The sequence below is a fragment of the Nerophis lumbriciformis genome, linkage group LG17 (assembly GCF_033978685.3).
Source record: "Nerophis lumbriciformis linkage group LG17, RoL_Nlum_v2.1, whole genome shotgun sequence".
Taxonomy (NCBI): domain Eukaryota; kingdom Metazoa; phylum Chordata; class Actinopteri; order Syngnathiformes; family Syngnathidae; genus Nerophis; species Nerophis lumbriciformis.
In genome coordinates this window covers 35,076,923-35,097,691 of record NC_084564.2, presented here as the reverse complement: position 1 = coordinate 35,097,691, position 20,769 = coordinate 35,076,923, and the positions used below count along the sequence as shown (strand labels likewise).

General features: G+C 40.9%; 1 protein-coding gene across 1 annotated transcript in view; it reads right to left on the bottom strand.

Annotated features, from left to right (window-relative positions):
- Nucleotides 1-549: 549 nt before the first annotated feature.
- LOC133614831 (mediator of RNA polymerase II transcription subunit 13-like) overlaps nt 550-20,769 on the bottom strand; it is a 36,065-nt gene continuing 15,845 nt past the window's right edge. Inside the window, exons 17-30 of the mRNA XM_061973126.2 lie at nt 20,536-20,703; nt 20,235-20,458; nt 19,945-20,140; nt 19,521-19,866; nt 19,191-19,407; nt 15,969-16,160; nt 15,667-15,896; nt 15,438-15,580; nt 12,151-12,309; nt 11,882-12,064; nt 11,660-11,805; nt 1,660-1,818; nt 1,494-1,594; nt 550-1,408 (exon numbers count right to left, since the gene is read on the bottom strand). Coding sequence (XP_061829110.1) covers nt 1,276-1,408; nt 1,494-1,594; nt 1,660-1,818; nt 11,660-11,805; nt 11,882-12,064; nt 12,151-12,309; nt 15,438-15,580; nt 15,667-15,896; nt 15,969-16,160; nt 19,191-19,407; nt 19,521-19,866; nt 19,945-20,140; nt 20,235-20,458; nt 20,536-20,703 — 2,597 coding nt within the window. The 3' untranslated portion in view covers nt 550-1,275. The remainder of the gene's footprint in view (nt 1,409-1,493; nt 1,595-1,659; nt 1,819-11,659; nt 11,806-11,881; nt 12,065-12,150; nt 12,310-15,437; nt 15,581-15,666; nt 15,897-15,968; nt 16,161-19,190; nt 19,408-19,520; nt 19,867-19,944; nt 20,141-20,234; nt 20,459-20,535; nt 20,704-20,769) is intronic.

The window sequence follows — 20,769 nt, the reverse complement described above, 5'->3', positions numbered from 1 at the left end:
TAAAAACAAAGATTAACTAATAACTAACCTAAATGTACCAATATATTCACGCCAGGTACGAACTAAACTATATTGCTATTTATTAACAGAAAGAGAAATAACTACAAACTCAAATTAAGGCGTGTTTGTAAGGAGAGAGCTGATTGGTGGGGAACACGGAAGTGTTATGATACAATAAGCAGTACAAACAAAAAACGCAGCAATTCAGAAGAAATATCAGGATTGTGATTACAAACACAATTTAAATAATTACTTCTCAAATGATTAATCAACATTGTGAGGTACGAAATATCAAACATGAAATGTTAATAGCTCCCCAAAAAATTCTGGTAAGACTGAATAATTGTACAGTCGGATTGTTTTACAAAATGTAAATGTGTGTATCTGCTTATTGTCAAATTCATTTTTAATGTAGACATCCACCTCCTTCAAAATAAAACCCAGAGAAGAAATGTCCACTAATAACCTTAAACAGTGTGTGTGTGTGTGTGTGTGTGTTTCTGGACCTGTAGTGGTAGAAGTAAAACAAAATAAAAATCAGAGTAAGGATCAGGTAGACGCACTTTATTCCTAAAACAGAAGCTGCACCATCAGTAGCGGCACACAATTATATGTACACATATACACGCACACACACACGATTACCTAAATCTGTTATATAAAATATATCATCTGACAATGTACCTTTTGAATTCCTCTTCAGAGCTCATTGAGTTAACTGTGCGAGAGCCACTAGAACCCCCGAGCGGACCGAGAAGCCGCTTGTGAGCCGGGCGTTGACTTCATCTTTACAGTGTGGCGATAAAAAGGTGTGTACCCTTTCCTTTTGAAAAAATAAGATTCTAAAAGCCATCTACAGCGAGTTCACGTGGGAGGCTTCCTCGGCGTTGTCATTGAGGAAGTGACACTTTTTTAAAGCAGTTCCTTTACAGTACACACCTCGCTAGGATTTGTAATATATAAAAGATATTAAGCATTAAAAATTCCACATTTAAAAACTTACAATAAATAATATATGCAGGCATTTCATTAGGATAAAATTTCATCGATTGCAATCTACAGTCATTAAAAACACCATTTATTCTCCTTTACCAAACCTCCCTTGCTCATCCAAAATGCTGAAATGGATTCCTGGCATCTGATCGGACACCTCGGTGTCGCTTGAAAAGAGACGCCAAAGGGAGGAGGAGATGGAGCGGGGAGGAGGAGGAGGAGGGGATGCTTCCCCCCTTTGCTTTGATAGGAGGGTCCTGTCCCGGACCCGAACAGTCAGACTCAGAGCATGTTCATGATAAAGTTGTAGATCTGAGTGAGCACCACGAAGTGAACGGGCAGACAGGAGCGCCGGTCCTGAGTGGCAGGGTCGCACGTCAGCCAGGAGAGGGCGTTGTACTGCTCCAACACAAATCTGCGGCGGGGGGAAGAAGAGGCGGCCAGCGTTTTATGCGGGGGTTCAAACCGAAAGCCTCGTCTGTACGGCTGTGAAGACTGACCTGAGCACGTCCGAAGTGCGGTTGGAGTCCAGGAGGTGGGAGTGTTTACTGTGCAAGAGCTCGTCTGATTGGACCGAGGACACGTGCAGGTGCAGAGAAGCCTGATGGGAGAACCGGTGTTTATATTAAAAAGTCACGTGACGAGTGAAGTACGGACGCCGCCTACCTTGAGGAAGAGAGGGCATTGGTTCTTAGCCTGAGGGCACGCCGACCAGAACCAGTCGGGCAGCGGGCCTGCTTTGGCCGTGGACACAAAGTAGCCCAGAGCCATGGGCTGCTGCAGGATGTTCAGCGCCTCCTCGTGAGACTCCATGCGGTCCGTGCTCTGAACGTGCACAAGCGTTCAAAATGTCAACTAGTATTCTCTACATGCTGGTTATTTCACTCGAAGATGAATGAATGAAATGAGTTCATTTTCGGTCATATAATCAACCATTTTGTGTGATCAATTTACCAGCACAGATTATACATATTAACAATTAGAGATGTCTGATAATGGCTTTTTTGCCGATATCCGATATAACACATTATTATGCCTAATTTTGTTGTGATGCCCCGCTGGATGCATTAAACAATGTAACAAGGTTTTCCAAAATAAATCAACTCAAGTTATGGAAAAAAATGCCAACATGGCACTGCCATATTTATTATTGAAGTCACAAAGTGCATTATTTTTTTTTAACATGCCTAAAAACAGCAGCTTGGAATTTGGGACACGCTCTCCCTGAGAGAGCATGAGGAGGTTGAGGTGGGCGGGGTTGTATATTGTAGCGTCCCGGAAGAGTTAGTGCTGCAAGGGGTTCTGGGTATTTGTTCTGTTGTGTCTATGTTGTGTTACGGTGCGGATGTTCTCCCGAAATGTGTTTGTCATTCTTGTTTGGTGTGGGTTCACAGTGTGGTGCATATTTGTAACAGTGTTAAAGTTGTTTATACGGCCACCCTCAGTGTGACCTGTATGGCTGTTGACCAAGTATGCTTTGCATTCACTTGTGCGCGTGTGAAAAGCAGTAGATATGTGATTGGACAACACGCAAAACAGTGCCTTTAAGGTTTATTGGCGCTCTGTACACTGCAAACACTGAAATCTAAGTAAGATGAAATATCTCAAATAAGGGTGATATTTGCTTATTTTCTGTCTGATAAGATAATTCTTCTCACTAAGTAGATTTTATGTTAGAGTGTTTTACTTGTTTTAAGGGTTTTGGTCCTTATTTATCTCAGTAAGATATTATAGCTTGTTGCTGAGATTTTATGACCTATATTGAGTAAAACACTAGAATATCAACTGTTGCAAAGCTGTGTCATCAACACTCACAAGTATAAAACTGCTTTTTCAAAGTAAAAATTTCTTATTTCAAGCATGAATTAAAAAATCATGATTTTGACACAATTGTGTCTCATAATTAAAACAGATGACATCCAAATGGACTTTGCTGTTTTATTTTCAATGAAACAATAGAACATACGTACTCATATAGTAGTACAGTTTGCACGGTATAGTAAACTGACAGTTAATATTTAAACATTTAACATGTAACATTTCTAACAATTTTGAACAGAAATAGTTCATGCACATTTAGATAAATTCTTCAAAATTACAATAAAAAATCTTTTGGAGCGCAAATCATTATGTCGAGATAATGGCACGAGCATTTACTTAATCTAAGAATATTTTTCAACATATTGAGAAAAAGGGTCTCATATTTGTTTTTTCTACCAAGAAAAGTGCACTTGTTATTAGTGAAAATATACTTATTTTAAGGTATTTTTGGGTTCATTGAGGTTAGCTAATTTTAGTTGTTTTGGAAAGTCTTGACAAGCCGAATTTTCTTGTTCTATTGGCAGATAATTTTGCTTGGTTCAAGTAAAATGCCCCTAATTTTTGTATTTTTTCCCCCTTGTTTTTAAACACTGACTTTTTGCAGTGTACTTCTCCCTACGTCCGTGTACCACTACGTACAGCGGCGTTTTAAAATGTCATTAATTTTATTTTTCGAAACCGATACCGATAATTTCCGATATTACATTTTAAAGCATTTTTTGGCCGATAATATCGGCAGTCCGATATTATTGGACATCTCTATTAACAATCATACTCTTACACACACAAAAAGAAAAAGAATGACCGAAAAAAGGAATAGGCTTATATTTGCCTATCCTATAGATCAGTGTTTTTCAATCACTAGTGTACCGTGAGATACAGTCTGGTGCCGTGGGAGATTATGTAATTTCACCTATTTGGGTTAAAAATATTTTTTGCAAACCAGTAACAATAATTTGCAAATGTGCCGTTGTTGAGTGTCTGTACTGTCTAGGTCAGTGTTTTTCAACCTTTTTTGAGCCAAGGCACATTTTTTACATTGAAAAAATCCGGAGGCACACCACCAGCAGAAATCATAAACTCAGTTGACAGTTAAAAGTCATTGTCACAATTGTTGGATATGACTTTAAAGCATAACCAAGCATGCATCAATATAGCTCTCGTTTCAAAGTAGGTGTACTGTCACCGGCTGTCACATCACGCTGTGACTTATTTTGAGATTTTTGCTGTTTTCCTGTGTGTAGTGTTTTAGTTCTTGTCTTGCGCTCCTATTTTGGTGGCTTTTTCTCTTTTGTTGGTATTTTCCTGTAGCAGTTTCATGTCTTATATTTTGCGCATCTTCTTTGTTTTAGCAATCAAGAATATTTCAGTTGTTTTTATCCTTCTTTGTGGGGACATTGTTGATTGTCATGTCATGTTCGGATGTACTTTCTGGACGCCGTCTTTGCTCCACAGTAAGTCTTTGCTGTCGTCCAGCATTCTGTTTTTGTTTACTTTGTAGCCGGTTCAGTTTTACTTTCGTGACCTAGGCTTCCCTAAGCTTCAATGCCTTTTCTTAGGGGCACTCACCTTTTGTTTATTTTTGGATTATACATAAGACACCTTTTTACCTGCATTTACAAAGCAATTAGCTACCGGCTGCCACCTACGGATATGGAAGAGTATTACACGGTTACTCTGCCGAGCTCTAGACACTCAACAACAACACATCATTTACAGACTATAATTACTGGCTTGTAAAAAATGTTTTTAACCCAAATATGTGAAATTAGATAATCTCCCACGGCACACCAGACTGTATCTCACGGCACACTGGTTGAAAAACACTGGTCTAAAGCTCGGCAGAGTAACCGTGTAATACTCTTCCATATCAGTTGGTGGCAGCGGGTAACTAATTGCTTTGTAGATGAGGTGGCGACTTGTCCAGGGTGTACCCCGCCTTCCGCCTGATTGTAGCTAGGATAGGCTCCAGCGAACCCCGCAACCCCAAAGGGAATAAGCAGTAGAAAATGGATGGATGGATGTTGGGAACATGGTTTGTCGTGATCACAATATGCAGACGACTGTGTGCAGGTAAAAATGCATCGAATGCATGAACCAAAAATAAACAAAGGGCGAGTGCCGCTAAGAAAAGGCATTGAACCTTAGGGAAGGCTATGCAAAACGAAACTAAAACTGAACTGGTTGCAAAGTAAACAAAAACAGAATGCTGGACGACAGCAAAGACTTACAGCGTGAGTAGCAGAGACGGCGTCCACAAAGTACATCCGAACATGACATGACAATCAACAATGTCCCCGCAAAGAAGGATAGCGACAACTTAAATAGCCTTGATTGCTAAAACAAAGCAGGTGCGGGGATTAGGGCTCAAGGAAGACATGAAACTTCTACAGGAAAATACCAACAAAACAGGAAAAGCCACCAAAATAGGAGCGCGAGACAAGAACTAAAACACTACACACAGGAAGACACCAAAAAACTCCAAATAAGTGATGTGACAGTACTTTGAGACAAGAGCTAAAGTGATGCATGCTTGGTGATGGTTTAAAGTCATATCCAACAATTGCGAGAACAACTTTTTACTGTCAATATCAGCTGCTGAGTTTCATTTTTTTAAATGATTTCTGCTGCTTTTAATTATTTCAATGAAAATTTTTTGCCTTGGCTCAAAAAAGGTTGGAAAACACTGCTATAGATTCACTGAAAATTAGATTGCCTGGAACATCAACGTTAAAAAAAAAATCAATGGTATGAAAGTAATTGTTACTATATTTTATAGATTTCCATTATTTCACCTTTCAAGGCTTTCTTAAACCTGAGCAAATAACTACATGTCTTCAACTCATCACTGAGCTTGTTCCACCATTTAACTCCTAAAACTGAAATACATTTGTATTTTATATTCCTTCTTACTTTACATATTTCAAAAATCAATAACCCCCCGTGAATTATAGTAGTCTCCTCTTAATTGAAACAACCTAAGAATACAAGGCGGAAGGCTGTTGATCTTTACTCCAAACATCATTTCCATTGTTTTTAAAAACTACAATATTTGAAAATGTTAACACATTAGAACTTATGAATAATGGATTGGTAGGTTCATAGATCAATCCTAAACTCATGTATTTACTGGTAAGGAGACATTTTATTCAAGAGGAGCCAAGTGGATATTACTGTAGTGTCCACAGCAACAGGGTGAGCTAATGGCCGTTTATTTTTATTATTTCTTGCTGTGACTCCTCTCACGTTACAAAGATGAATCTGCTTCACCAGACCTACTTATAGAAAGTCAGCACAGTGCAGTGGAATAAGAACATTCGCCTCCACACTACAAACCCACAATAATGTGCCCATATATCAGCCATTGATTAGTATTGGACTATTTTCATGAAAGAATATGCAATCAACATTATCAATAAATGTCTTTTAATGCCAATCGCCACTGGCTGACAACATTTTAGTTCCGCAGCGAATTGTGTGTCTCCATACACAGTGTGGAGCCACTCCCCAAGGCAAATAATAATCACCTCCATTATGGCAAATAAAATGCATTTCTAAGTAGTTTAATTAGGGATGTTCTAATGAGTGATTCCATCCATCCATCCATTTTCTACCGCTTATTCCCTTCGGGGTCGCGGGGGGCGCTGGAGCCTATCTCAGCTACAATCGGGCGGAAGGCGGGGTACACCGTGGACAAGTCGCCACCTCATCGCAGCTAATGAGTTATTTATGTTGCTAATTTCGATCATCCATGAGTGAGATTGGCACATCACATGTACTAACTATAATAATGCATCATAATAATCCCCTCAATTCCCCCCCAAAATGGATTAACTCGCTGGAATATAAAGTCAATATAACATACATCCATAAACGTGGATGCATATGCAAAAGTGCAATATATTTATCTGTACAGTAATCTATTTATTTATTTATATCTGCAACTTCTTGCTCTTTTATCCTGCACTTCAACGAGCTAATGCAACAAAATGTTACTATGAAGTTCAAATTTGAATGACAAAAAAAGGAAGTCTAAGTCTAATTGGTTTCATTTATTTATGGTGAGTACTATTGACAGTTTAAACATATCAGCACAATATTTAAGCTACCGTATTTTCCGCACTATAAGGCGCACCTAAAAACCTCCAATTTTCTCAAAAGCTGACAGTGCGCCTTATAATCCGGTGTGCCTTATATATGGACCAATATTGAGCCACAACAGATCTCGCAACTACGGTAAGCAGCCGCTGATTTCATTTTCCCCCGTAGAAGAAGAAGCGCACGGTGCTTGCTGGGATATATGACTGCGCGAGGCGTGCCGTTTCATTTCCATTTGTGTGTTTATGTAAAGGCCCCAAAATGGCTCCTATTAAAAGACACGCTTACGACGCAGAGTTTAAATGTAAGACGATCAGTCACGCAGTAGAACTCAGGAATAGAGCAGCAGCGAGAGAATTTAACATTAACGAATCAATGGTGGAGGAAGCAACAAGATGACCTGCGCCAAGTAAAGAAGACTAAACCCGAGTTTCCGAGGGAATGCCGTATTCGCCCAACTGTTTAATTCGGACACTGAAGAAGAAGGATTCGTGGATGAGGAATAACTTCATAAAGTGAGCTTTACATGTTTATTTTGTGTGTTGTGTGACATTAACGTTTGAGCAACGTTGAGTTATTGATATATTGTTATTGCTCTGCACTATTTCGAGTGTTACTATATTGTGATTGCACTAACGTTTGATTTACCGTAACAGTATCACTGTTTTTTTTACGTGTTTATTGAATCAGGGAAAAGTTCCCCTCCACTATGTGATATAAATGCTGCACTACATGTTATACCTTGCTGTTGTTAAAAGATAAACAAAACACCACATCACTGACTTTACCTCGGGGAAAATAATAAAACAGCCGTTTATTCATTTTGGGAGTGAACAGAGTTGTCAGAATGCTGGTTTGGAATCTATTAATAAAGTTTGACTGACCTATCTGACTGTTTTGTTGACATTCCCTTTAGCGCAGCTCCATCTAATGGATGCATCATTTTGGGGCGGCATGGCGTAGTGGGTAGAGCAACCGTGCCAGAAACCTGAGGGTTGCAGGTTCGCTCCCCGCCTCTTACCATCCAAAAAATCGCTGCCGTTGTGTCCTTGGGCGGGACACTTCACCCTTTTCCCCCGGTGCCACTCACACCGGTGAATTGAATGATGAATGATAGGTGGTGGTCGGAGGGGCCGTTGGCGCAAATTGCAGCCACGCTTCCGTCAGTCTACCCCAGGGCAGCTGTGGCTATGAAAGTAGCTTACCACCACCAGGTGTGAATGATTGATGGGTTCTACATGTAAAGCGACTTTGGGTACTTAGAAAAGCGCTATATAAATCCCAGTTATTATTATTATTATAACGTAACCCCAGCCTCTACTGTAGCGTCTATTCTATGCGCCTTATAATGCGGTGCGCCTTAGATACGAACAAAGTTTTATAATAGGCCATTCATTGAAGGTGCGCCTTATAATCCGGTGCGCCTTATAGTGCGGGAAATACGGTAGTTCATTATTCTCCTTAATTAGTACACTATATTCACTATTATATATACGATAACAAACTTGACAATAGAGAGGAAGAAGAACAGGAAATGCAGGAACTTTTGTGGGGCATCTTTGTGCTGAAGAACGCTGATCAGTGGAACTATCTTGCAGTGTTTTTACTCAGCTGTAGTCTTTAAAGCAGGCCTGGGCAATTATTTTGACTCGGGGGGGCCAAATTTAGAGAACAAAATGTGTTCTTAGGAACACTAATACCGCATTTTTCGGACTATAAGTCGCTCCGGAGTATAAGTCGCACCGGCCGAAAATGCATAATAAAGAAGGAAAAAACATAAGTCGCACTGGAGTATAAGTCGCATTTTTTGGGGAAATTTGATAAAACCCAACACCAAGAATAGACATTTGAAAGGCAATTTAAAATAAATAAAGAATAGTGAACAACAGGCTGAATAAGTGTACGTTATATGAGGCATAAATAACCAACTGAGAACGTGCCTGGTATGTTAACGTAACATATTATGGTAAGAGTCATTCAAATAACTATAACATATAGAACATGCTATACGTTTACCAAACAATCTGTCACTCCTAATCGCTAAATCCCATGAAAGCTTATACGTCTAGTCCCTTACGTAAATTAGCTAAATAATATTATTTGATATTTTACGGTAATGTGTTAATTTCACACATAAGTCACCCCTGAGTATAAGTCGCACCTGCCAAACTATGAAAAAAACTGCGACTTATAGTCCGAAAAAATACGGTACAAAACCTCAAAATGTCTCATTGAATGCTAAAAACGTTATGACGGACCACCTTAAAAAACGTAAAGGAATTTAAAAAATGTTTTACTGAATGAGACACCCAGAATGTACATGAAAATAAAGAATTATGACGGACCGCCTTAAAAAACGTAATGGAATTTAAAAAATGTTTTACTGAATGAGACACCCAGAATGTACATGAAAATAAAGAATGCGGGGTTTACAATATTAACTATTAACGATAAAACACTGAATATTGACAACATGTGAACGTCACACCCCCTCGCGATCGACATATTTTACAATCAAGCGAAACGCAACAAAAATGCAGCAAACAGCGAAATATTAACGCAAAGGGTAAAAAAAAAACCCCACCGACAATTTGATACATCTGATATATCACTAAGCTTGAGAACTTTGTTGTAAAAATCTCCTTCCGCGTCTGTTTCCTGGCCGCTCTGGAAACACTGTGGAAACGCTCCCCACCCATACTGCTTGGTGCCTCGTCTGAGCTGCTGTGACTTAGATTACCATAGTAACTAATTCAATTACCATAGTAACTAATTAGATGACCATACTAACTAGTATATCATGCAAAAGCGCAGATTCCAACCATTAAAATACTTTGTATAGTTCAAGACTTACGGTCATTAGAAAACATCACAGCACATCATAATCAAACTGACAGTTTCCATCTTAAAGATCTACAAAATGTATTTGGGAATGTCCGGCGGGCCAGATTGAAAATCTTAACGGGCCGCATGCGGCCCCGGGCCCTTAATTTGCCCAAGTCTGCTTTAAATAATATGCAGTTTGTCGTTATTTATTCGTTTTTACAAACTTAATGTCGTTACGCGAACCTATGAGAAGTCTATGCACTCTTTTAAAAGGGATTTACGGAGCGGTGACCTCAGGTGCTTACTACTCTGACTTCATTGGATAAATGGGGGAAAAAAAGGAGGCAGCACACGAGTGGAACAAAAGTAAATGACATCAAATCTTAACTATTTTCCTTAATACATGTGGTAAAAGTAGTCAGTGACACTCCATTTGTGTAGTTATTAGCCTCAACCCGAGTGAACAGAATGCTAATACTAACAAGCGAACGCTAAAGCCGATGTATCCGTGTTGTCGGCGTGAGATTAAGACTGACATTTATTATCCATATGTTGTTATTTACAGCAGAAATGGACCACAAGGAACCGACTGACACTCATGAATTCATTGTTTACCCAGAGGACGACTTTCTTTCGGTACACTTGATCGTTTTGCATAAGATTGCTATTGTCACAGGTTGCACACAACACACAAGATGAGGGCGACTCAATTCATACATCGGTGGTGTCGACACCAAAGATAGTATTAGTATATGATTAATACTGAAGTTATTAGATTGATATTTCCCCCCTCGGTGAGGTGGCTCGCTGCAGTCAGACACATTTTACAACTGTCTGCATTAGAGATGTCCGATAATATCGGACTGCCGATATTATAGGCCGATAAATGCTTTAAAATGTAATATCGGAAATGATCGGTATCGATTTCAAAATTATCGGTATCTGTTTCAAAAAGTAAAATGTATGACCTTTTAAAACGCTGCTGTGTACAGAGCGCCAATAAACCTTAAAGGCACTGCCTTTGCGTGCCGGCCCAGTCACACACACAAGAGAATGCAACGCATACTTGGTCAACAGCCCTACAGGTCACACTGAGGGTGGCCGTATAAACAACTTTACCACTGTTACAAATATGCGCCACACTAAACAAGAATGACAAACACATTTCGGGAGAACATCCACACCGTAACACAACATAAACACATCAGAACAAATACCCAGAACCCCTTGCAGCACTAACTCTTCCGCTAGCCCCCACCCCCCCCCCCCCTCAACCCCGCCTCCCCACCCCCCAACCCCACCTTAACCTCCTCATGCTCTCTCAGGGAGAGCATGTCCCAAATTCCAAGCTGCTATTTTGAAGCATGTTAAAAAAAATAATGCACTTTGTGACTTCAATAATAAATATGGCAGTGCCATGTTGGCATTTTTTTCCAAAACTTGAGTTGATTTATTTTGGAAAACCTTGTTACATTGTTTAATGCATCGAGCGGGGCATCACAACAAAATTAGGCATAATAATGTGTTAATTCCACGACTGTATATATCGGTATCGGTTGATATCGGAATCGGTAATTAAGTGTTGGACAATATCGGATATCGGCAAAAAAGCCATTATCGGACATCTCTAGTCTACATTACTTTATTTACAATAAATAAATCGATTATCGACGTGTACTAATCGATTTGATAATCGTCCATGCATCTAAAAAATCAATTATTCCCCCCACCTCTAGTCTTGATATTGGTTAACTGTCAATAGCACTCAATAATAATACATACAAAGATTACAGTTAATACATTTGATCACTATCGGCCGATCTTACTCATTGATGATTGGTATCTGAATCGGCAGGATACATCCCTGATAGGCACATTCCTAGTAAATTAATGTAAACTGTACTGTGTTGCTGGTACTAACCTTGCTCCCGTCGCCACCCTGGTGATAGTGGGAACCAGGGGAGTGGACAGGTGAAGTGGTGGGTGAGTTAGGCAGGATGTTGATGAGGTCAGGATCCACCATGTCGTTGTCAAATAGGTCAAATATGCCCATTCCATCAGAGCCATCTACACAGAAGAAGATGAAGAAGTCAGGGTTGGCTACAGTCAGAATTTGCGAAACTCTCGTTGTGCTTTTGCTCACCTGGGTTTATGGGGTTGATGTCAATGTCGATGGGTTCTGTGGTGTTGGTGTTGACCTGCACCATGGCAGAGGTAGGAAACACCAGGATGTGTGTGCACGACGTGTCCTGAGGCGTGCTCAGCTGCGACGTCTGCATGTTGAGTGTGGTGCTGCGGCCGAACACGGAGCCCGTCGACACGGAATCTGCCCACCCAAAAGGAATTAGTTTTCACATTTCAATGCCATTGAGGTGTGGGGTTTGCTGGATTTCATTCCGGATTGGGGTTTACCTGGCATGACGACAAAGGAACCCTGAGGCTCCATGGCGACGAGACAGGCGCTAAGGATGCTGGGAGTATCAGCAGCTGAGATTTCGCACATTCGACACGTTTCCTTCAGACGCTTACTGAGCGACTGAAGGTTCCTCCTGCTCAGCAGAATACTCCAGTCTGGAACACAAGAGGTGGCATCACATCAGAGTGTGGTCATACCGCCACTTTTGTTTGTACAGTACAGGCCAAAAGTTTGGACACGCCTTCTCATTTCAATGTGTTTTCTTTATTTTCATGACTACCGTATATTACCAAATAGTAGCCCGGGCGTTTATTTCACAAAATGGGGTCAGACCCCGGGCGGCTATTAGGACATGGGCGGTTATTTGCACAAGACTTTTATTTATTTTTGCACCAGCCTGCACCAGGCCATTATTTGGTTACAATGGTTACTGTCCAGTATTTTTTTTTTGTACAAAAAACTTTAAATGTAAAAGCTATTGTAAACATACAAACAAAAAAACAACATGAGGTAGGCTATCAAAAGACAATAGATCAACAAGGCCTCAACATGGCAGTAGTGCAACAATTGTCAAATAGAATACCAATACTAAAAATAAATAAACTTTTTAAATAAAGCAGCCTACCAGGAAAAATAAAATTATGGTACCAAGTACTCAAGTATAAAACCCACCATCAAAACAGAACAATAATACTGTCACTTAAATAAAATAAAGGCTACAGTACTCCAAGTTTTAAATAAAGCAGCATAAGTGATGTTCCCACTGACACAAATTAGCATCAAGCTCGTTGCTCACTTTCTTCCTACCTCCACCAGATAAGCGAGCCCGTTTTCCATCGATTGCCGACTGAGATAGTAGTTCTCCCTTTTTTTGTTTCCAATTTCGTTACACGTTTTGGGTCAATGTTAAACTGCCTGGCCTATGCCAAACCAGAATTCTGCTCCGCATACTTCACAACCGCTAGCTTGAACTTTAAGTCAAACTTTCTGTTCTTCTTCCCCCTTAAAGGATTGCCGTCCATCAGTTGTGGTGCACCGGTATGCTGTTCATTCAACTCACTGCTACTGTTGCTTGCCATGCTGAAACTTTTCCTCGTGGGTTTGTTGTTGTCGTTGAGTGTGTGTTACGCTATATGCGGTGACCCATTGCAATATGTTGATTACCCAGAATCCCCACGTAACGTCTGCTGTTACCGTAACTACCAGAATTACTGCACCTTTGCTTTTCCTTTTAGCTTATAAATTGGGTTTAATGAAATCAATATGATTTTAATCTAAATTATGCAAATAATAGCCCATGGGCAGCTATTTGGACATGGGCGGTTATTAGGAAGAGGCGATTAATTCCCAAAATGGGGTCAGACCCCGGGCGGCTATTAGGACATGGGCGGTTATTTGCACAAGGGCGTTTATTTGGTAATATATGATATTTACATTATAGATTGTCACTGAAGGCATCAAAACTATGACACCTGTGAAGTGAAAACCATTTCAGGTGACTAGCTCTTGGAAGCTCATGGAGAGAATGCCAACAGTGTGCAAAGCAGTAATAAGAGCAAAGGGTGGCTATTTTGAAGAAAGGGACAAGAAAATGGTTAGATAGAATATAAAACATGTGTTCAGTTATTTCACCTTTTGTTAAGTACATAACTCCACGTGTGTTCATTCATAGTTTTGATGCCTTCAGTGACAATCTACAATGTAAATAGTCATGAAAATAAAATAAAACGCATTGAGCGAGTAGAAGGTGTGTCCAAACTTTTGGCCTGTACTGTAGTTATTTTTTAATAAATTTTTAAAAATTATGAATCGATTTAAAATCCAGATGAATCCGAATCGCAACTATTTTTTTTGTGCAGTGACTTGTCAAAACAAGAACCCTATTGTTTTTGCAAGTGTGCACATATCTTTCTGTGTACATTTTTTTAATGTACAGTACACACATCTGGATTTGCAACATGTTTGAATTGGGACGCCGTCATTCCAAATTCCCATGAAAATCAAGCTACACTACCAAGTTACCACAGTAACTGACAAAAATGTCATAAAAACATCTGTAATATAATTTAATTTCCAAAATGTGCTGGGTTTGACAGCTATTTAAATCAATAAATAACCAAATATAATATAATCCAAATGATAAAATGTGACATCTATTAAAAAAAGATTATATGGCGTCAGCTTTTTTTTTTTTAAAAAAGGTTATTAATTTATTTACAGTAAACAAATAATTCTCTCGATGAGCTTCAAGCACACCTGTGAAGTGAAAACTATTCCAGGTGACTACCTTTTGAAGCTCATTGAGACAATGCCAAGAGTGTGAAAAGCAGTAATCAGATCAAAGGGTGGCTATTTTGAAGAAACTAGAATATAAAACATGTTTTCAGTTATTTCACCTTTTGTTAAGTACATAACTCCACATGTGTTCATTCATAGTGTTGATGCCTTCAGTGACAATCTACAATGTAAATAGTCATGAAAATAAAATAAAAAAACGCATTGAAAGAGGAGAAGGTGTGTCCAAACTTTTGGCCTGTACTGTAGATATTTTTAATCAATTTTTTATAATTATGAATCGATTTAAAATCAAAATGAATCCGAATCGCAACTATTTTTTTTGTGCAGTGACTTGTCAAAACAACAACCCTATTGATTTTGCAAGTGTGCACATATCTTTCTGTGTACTTTTTTTAATGTACAATACATACATCTGGATTTGTAACGAGTTTGAATTGGGACGCCGTCTTTACAAATTCCCATGAAAATCGAGCTACACTACCAAGTTACCACAGTAACTGACGAAAATGTTATAAAAACATCTGTAAATACAATTTCATTTCCAAAATGTGCTGGGTTTAACAGCTATTTAAATCAATAAATAACCAAATATAATATAATCCAAATGATAAAATGTGACTATTAAAAAAGATTATATGGCGGTTATTAAAGGTTATTACTTTATTTACAGTAAACAAATAATTCTCTTGATGAGCTTCAAGCACACCTGTGAAGTGAAAACTATTCCAGGTGACTACATCTTGAAGCGCATCGAGAGAATGCCAAGAGTGTGCAAAGCAGTAATCAGAGCAAAGGGTGGCTATTTTGAATAAACTAGAATATAAAACATGTTTTCAGTTATTTCACCTTTTTTTCTTAAGTACATAACTCCACATGTGTTCATTCATAGTTTTGATGCCTTCAGTGACAATCTACAATGAGTACCGGTAGTCATGAAAATAAAGAAAACCCATTGAAACTTTTGGCCTGTACTTTATGTGCGTACCTCTCAGTTCGCCATGGCCAATCCTCCCCAGTCGCCCTATCACTACTCTCCATGGCAGTGACGTCACCTGCACCAAGCCCAGACACCAATCCCACAGCTTCTGCAGACCCAGTCGCCTGGCGGAGCCCATTTTCCTACGAGCCCTGCACCCAAATTCAAAACATACAGTTTAACACTTTGCTCGTAAATTGATGATTCACAGATTTATCCTATTGGTACTTTTGCTCACCTGTTGGGTACGTCGATGCTGATAATGCAGCTCTCCAGCAACTCGCCGTGTTGGTCCGTGCAGGAAGCCAGCAGCCAGCGCTGGTCATGAGACAGACAGTAGCCGACGAACAGGATGTTGTATTTCTGGGACACCTCCCCGAACGGCTCGCCCAGCTCCGTCTGCTTGTCTTTATCTTTCACCGGAGCCAGAATAAAAGGCGGCGTGTAGAGACGCAGACACTCGGGCCTCTGCAGAGGCAGAAGGAAAGAAGGTTAGTTTCAAAAGGTTAAAAGAAAGATGCAAGCTTTTCAGGACGCTACCTCTGGGTTCTTCAGCGCCATGTCTATGGCGAGGCCGGGCCCGAAGCCCGTCAAAGCCTTAAAGTTGGTAGAGTTGGCCAGGGGCCGCCGACACTGCGTGAAAACGGAGAAGGCTAGCGACTTGAGGTGCTGGGTGTAGAGGTAACGCTCGCCACTGTGCACCGGCTGCAGGAGATACTGGCACGGAACGATCTGACATGAAGACAAAAGGCACGTTAAACAAAATTGCTGTACATTCCAATATTTGATTTAAGGGTAAGATCAAAAACTGGTTGTGAATACTACTTCCTGTATAAACAAAACATAACCTTATAGTGTCGTATTGCTTCACTAAACACTATTTAAAACAGAATACTTAAATAGGCTGCACAGTTTTGGCTGGAAAAAAATAAATAAAATGTTTTTATTACGTTTTTGTTTTTTAGTAAAAACTACAAAAGAGGGCTGGGGTTTGCTGGCTTCATGTTATTTGTATTGAAATAAACCAATAAAAAAAGCTAGAGAATCACAGCACAGGCCAAAAGTTTGGACACACCTTCTCATTCAATGTGTTTTCTTCATTTTCATGACTATGACATTGTAGATTGTCACTGAAGGCATCAAAGGCATTGATGAGCTTCAAGAGGTAGTCACCTGAAATTGTTTTCACTTCGCAGGTGTGCTTGAAGCTCATCGAGAGAATGCCAAGAGTGTGCAAAGCAGTAATCAGAGCAAAGGGTGGCTATTTTGAATAAACTAGAATATAAAACATGTTTTCAGTTATTTCACCTTTTTTTGTTAAGTACATAACTCCACATGTGTTCATTCATAGTTTTGATGCCTTCAGTGACAATCTACAATGTAGATAGTCATGAAAATAAAGAAAACACATTGAAATGAGAATGTGCGTCCAAACGTTTGGCCTGTACTGTATCAATCACCGGGTGACCGGTGCAATGGACGTCGAGTGGATATAGCATAATATTGTGAGAGTCTAGTCCATAGTGGATCTAACATAATAGTGAGAGTCCAGTCCATAGTGGGGCCAGCAGGAGACCATCCCGAGTGCAGACAGGTCAGCAGCGCAGAGACATCCCCAACCGATGCACAGACACAGTATATCCTAAGACAAACCTTGGTGTCTTTTTTCCATTATTTGTATCAACATTTCAGCTTTTTCTCATTACATTATGTTTTTTTCACTCCATTTTTTGGTTTATTTTGCAATTTTTACAATGCTATGGGTCCATAAATAGGTTGTGTTGTACAAATAGCCAAGGGCCAGACTTTGAACACCACTGGTTGACATATTTCACCAGAAGGGCAAAGTGTTGCTAAACGACAAAAAGAGTGTCACTGAGCCGTCGTGTCTTCAAGTTCTTGGCACTTACAGTAGTGATAAAGATTGGATTTCTTCTGGCGGTTTTTTGTGTGTAAACGAACTACAATAGCGGTCGAGCAGGAGTTGTAAATAAAAAGTTCCTGTGTTGCTGAAAGCTGCTGTTTGTCAAATATTCTGCACGTACCCACTCTCTGCTCACAGGGCGAATACTTCCCCTCTTGTGATTGTTTGTATTTGATTACTGAATAAACGCCCGACCCAAGACACACTCCTCTTTTTCACTTTTAATGCATACCTCACCTGGCTAAATTTAGCAGCAAAGTTGCAAAATTGGCACCACACAACCCTTCTGCTGCGTCTTATACCGAAGTTCCACTGGATCCGAAACGACCGCGGATCAGCACACGCGTGCCTGTGGACTATTTCCGTTTGTATTCAAGTCAATGTGTCAGTTTCCATCACTCGCAGGAACGTCACCAACGTTGCCGTTCCACATTCCAGCGCTATATACAAGCAACAAATCCGTTCAATTTAGCTCAAATCTGCTAGTGTTGCACATTAAGTTATGCACAAAAACAAAAAGAATCCAGTTTACTTTCAAAATTAAATACTCAGTGTTCAAAGCGGATCATATTTTACACGTTGAAAGGTCCTAATGCTGATTCTGGAGGTCCAAAGTTATATCCCGGGTAGCTAAATGGGGATATGTGTCAAACATCAGCTGATTCAGGGACCAGGAAAGCAAAGAACTGGTTGTGTGACACGCTCGCCAAGGATGATTTTACTGTTGTATAATTGCTTGCTGCACAACAAAAAGTGGTTTATCAAGGCAGTACCGAGTTTTTTTGCTTCTGCTTCTTTGGAAGGACAGAATAAACGTTTTGTGTTTTGCTTTATTACCACTTCCCTTATCACGTGATTATGCACAGATTCGCGAAATCTCGTAAAAGTCTGCGCTATTTCGCTGCGCGACGGCGCTGCGCGACGGCGCCGCGACGGAACGGCAGTGATTACCAGACGGCATAGGCCGGCGCCATCCCGCAGTGAAGCAGTCATTGCAAATCTGGGGTTACAATCTGGCAAAGCAGGTGCATGAGTTGTGTTGTGAAGCGGATTTACGATGCAATTGCCACAGTTTCTTTCCATTTGTTAATGAGCGAGGGCGAACCGGGAAGCGGCGAATCCACATTTGCGAGTTTATTTGTGGCCATGAAAAAAAAAATACATGGGAAACACCGACGTGTGTGTGTGTATGTGTGTGGGGGGGAGGGGTGCCATAATTCTATGCAGACAGCAGAGACCAGGATGTAGAAGCCTTTTTTTTTTTCTTCCCCCGGTCATATTTAAATAATCGGACTACGATTTAAAATCAATTAATCGTGCAGTACTACTCTTATAACGTTGGACAGCATTGTATGGTTAAGTAATACTGGTAATTAATAAAATAGGTTAAAAAGTCAAATGAGATTGTTGGAATTTTCATGGGAATACAGGAGAAAATTTTATTTTATGCTTAATCACAAAGAGAAACAATATATTGTTTGTTAAATATTGTATCATATGTATGATATTGTGATATATAATCGGTGGTTACTTCACTATTATGGTTATAATAATATAGAGAGTTTCACTGCCTAATATAGCGGTGTCATACTACATTCATGCATCTACCTCCAGTGTTGACACCATTAGCACTAATATCTTTGCCATGTTGATGCAACTTTGTGTATCACTTTGCAACTAAACTGGCCTGCTAATGAGTCCCTTGTTCATTCTCATCTCCCCTGTGCGGCTAAAATGCTCTCCAGTGGCTTGGCGGGACGAATGCATCAAACTGAATGAATTCTCCCCCAAACTCTACAGCTTTAATTAGAAAAGTGAAATTCGGCTGGATGGCGAACCTGCACGGAGACAGCGTTTCTGATGCGAGGGGGAAGGAACTGGAGCATCTCCATGTAGCAGCGCAGGAGGCCCAGCGTGTAGGCGCTGGAGTGGACTTGGCGGTCGTCTTCCGTGTAGCTAAAGGGGTCGACGATATACACCACGATGGCGGGTGGGTAAGAAACGCCGTGGGACTCTCCATCGGTTGGCTTGCCTACTTTGTCTCTGTCCATCGTGCTGTGGAAACATGGCAGACACTCAATGAGCAACCTTACAAAAATAATATTTCCGTGTACAGCAGAAAGGAAATCTCTGATTAAAGCCAATACACACTTTTAGTGATGACTCACCTCTCTGGTGCCTCATTCGAGCTTGACGCAGCAGCAGCACCGTTTTCTGACCCGGGGCACTGTTGGGTAGACTGGGGCCCGTTATGTGACGTACTGCCCTGCAATCCAGTAGCCCCAAACTGGGGGTAGGAGCCCGGCTTGGCTAACACCATCCCTCCAATGGCCTGGGAGCCTGAGGAGGAAGATGGCAGGGCGCTGACCTGAGGGGGCGGGGCAGTGCCGGTTGCGTTGGTGCTCGGGTGTCCTGAGGAGATGCTGGAAGAGGTGGAGCTCTGAGATGACGCCACTGGAGGGTTGCGCTGGCTGAGTAGTGAGCTGTCCAAAGGCTGTTCTGACAGGTAGGGGGCTTGGGTGGGAGACATTTGGACATGATTGAGCTTAAGTCTTCAGCAAAGATGTTATCATTCAAGTATGAGTTAACTACCTAGATCATAGCGGCACACTTGAGCAAAGAGCTTGAGTTTATGAAAGGCCTCGTTGTTTGCGTCTCTGGCGGCCATCTTTAGAAACCATTCGCTTAGGGGCTGCTCGGTCATGCTCCTGCCCTCTGTGCTGCCCACCTTCAGGATGCCCTCCGGGTGAGTTTTGCAGATGGGCCTGTGCTGCCCGAGCTGGCATGCCTGTCAAAAGGAAATTAACGGAGTGAATCATTTTCTTCTGAATAGTAAACTTTCCCCGTGGGCAAGTCTGCACATGAATGGGTGACGTACGCACCTCATACATAGCACTCAAGTCTTTGAAAAAAGTTCTGGCCCGGCACAGGAGCGTTTCACTTTCTGGGCAAATGACGACGAAGCCAACATCCCTCTGCGAACCGAAGGGTTCCAAGAGCAGCTTTTCCCAGTACGGCAAGCCAAAGGGGGACAGTACCACAAAATCGTACTCATAGCCCACCAAAAATGTAGGAATGGGCAGAGGCTCAGGTGACTCGTCTGTACCTGTGGAGAGGAAGACTGGTGGTGTTGCTCCTGCAGCAAAGTACGGTACCTTTAAAACTAGTGTGCTCCCCACATACCGTAAGACCCCCGCCCTGCCATCTTGTGGAACTGCTGCCAGGTGAGGGGTCCCTGCACCCCCCAGGAGCGCACGCTTCTCTTCTTCTGAATGGCATCCTGCAAGACAGGCTGGAGGGACAACAAAACCCGCAGGACATCCTGAGAGAACAGCTTGTTCATGTCTGCTGCTGCAGGAGCACAAACAAAATAGGATCAGTTTTTACCTTATCAAGTTAAAAAGCAGAATGCAGCTA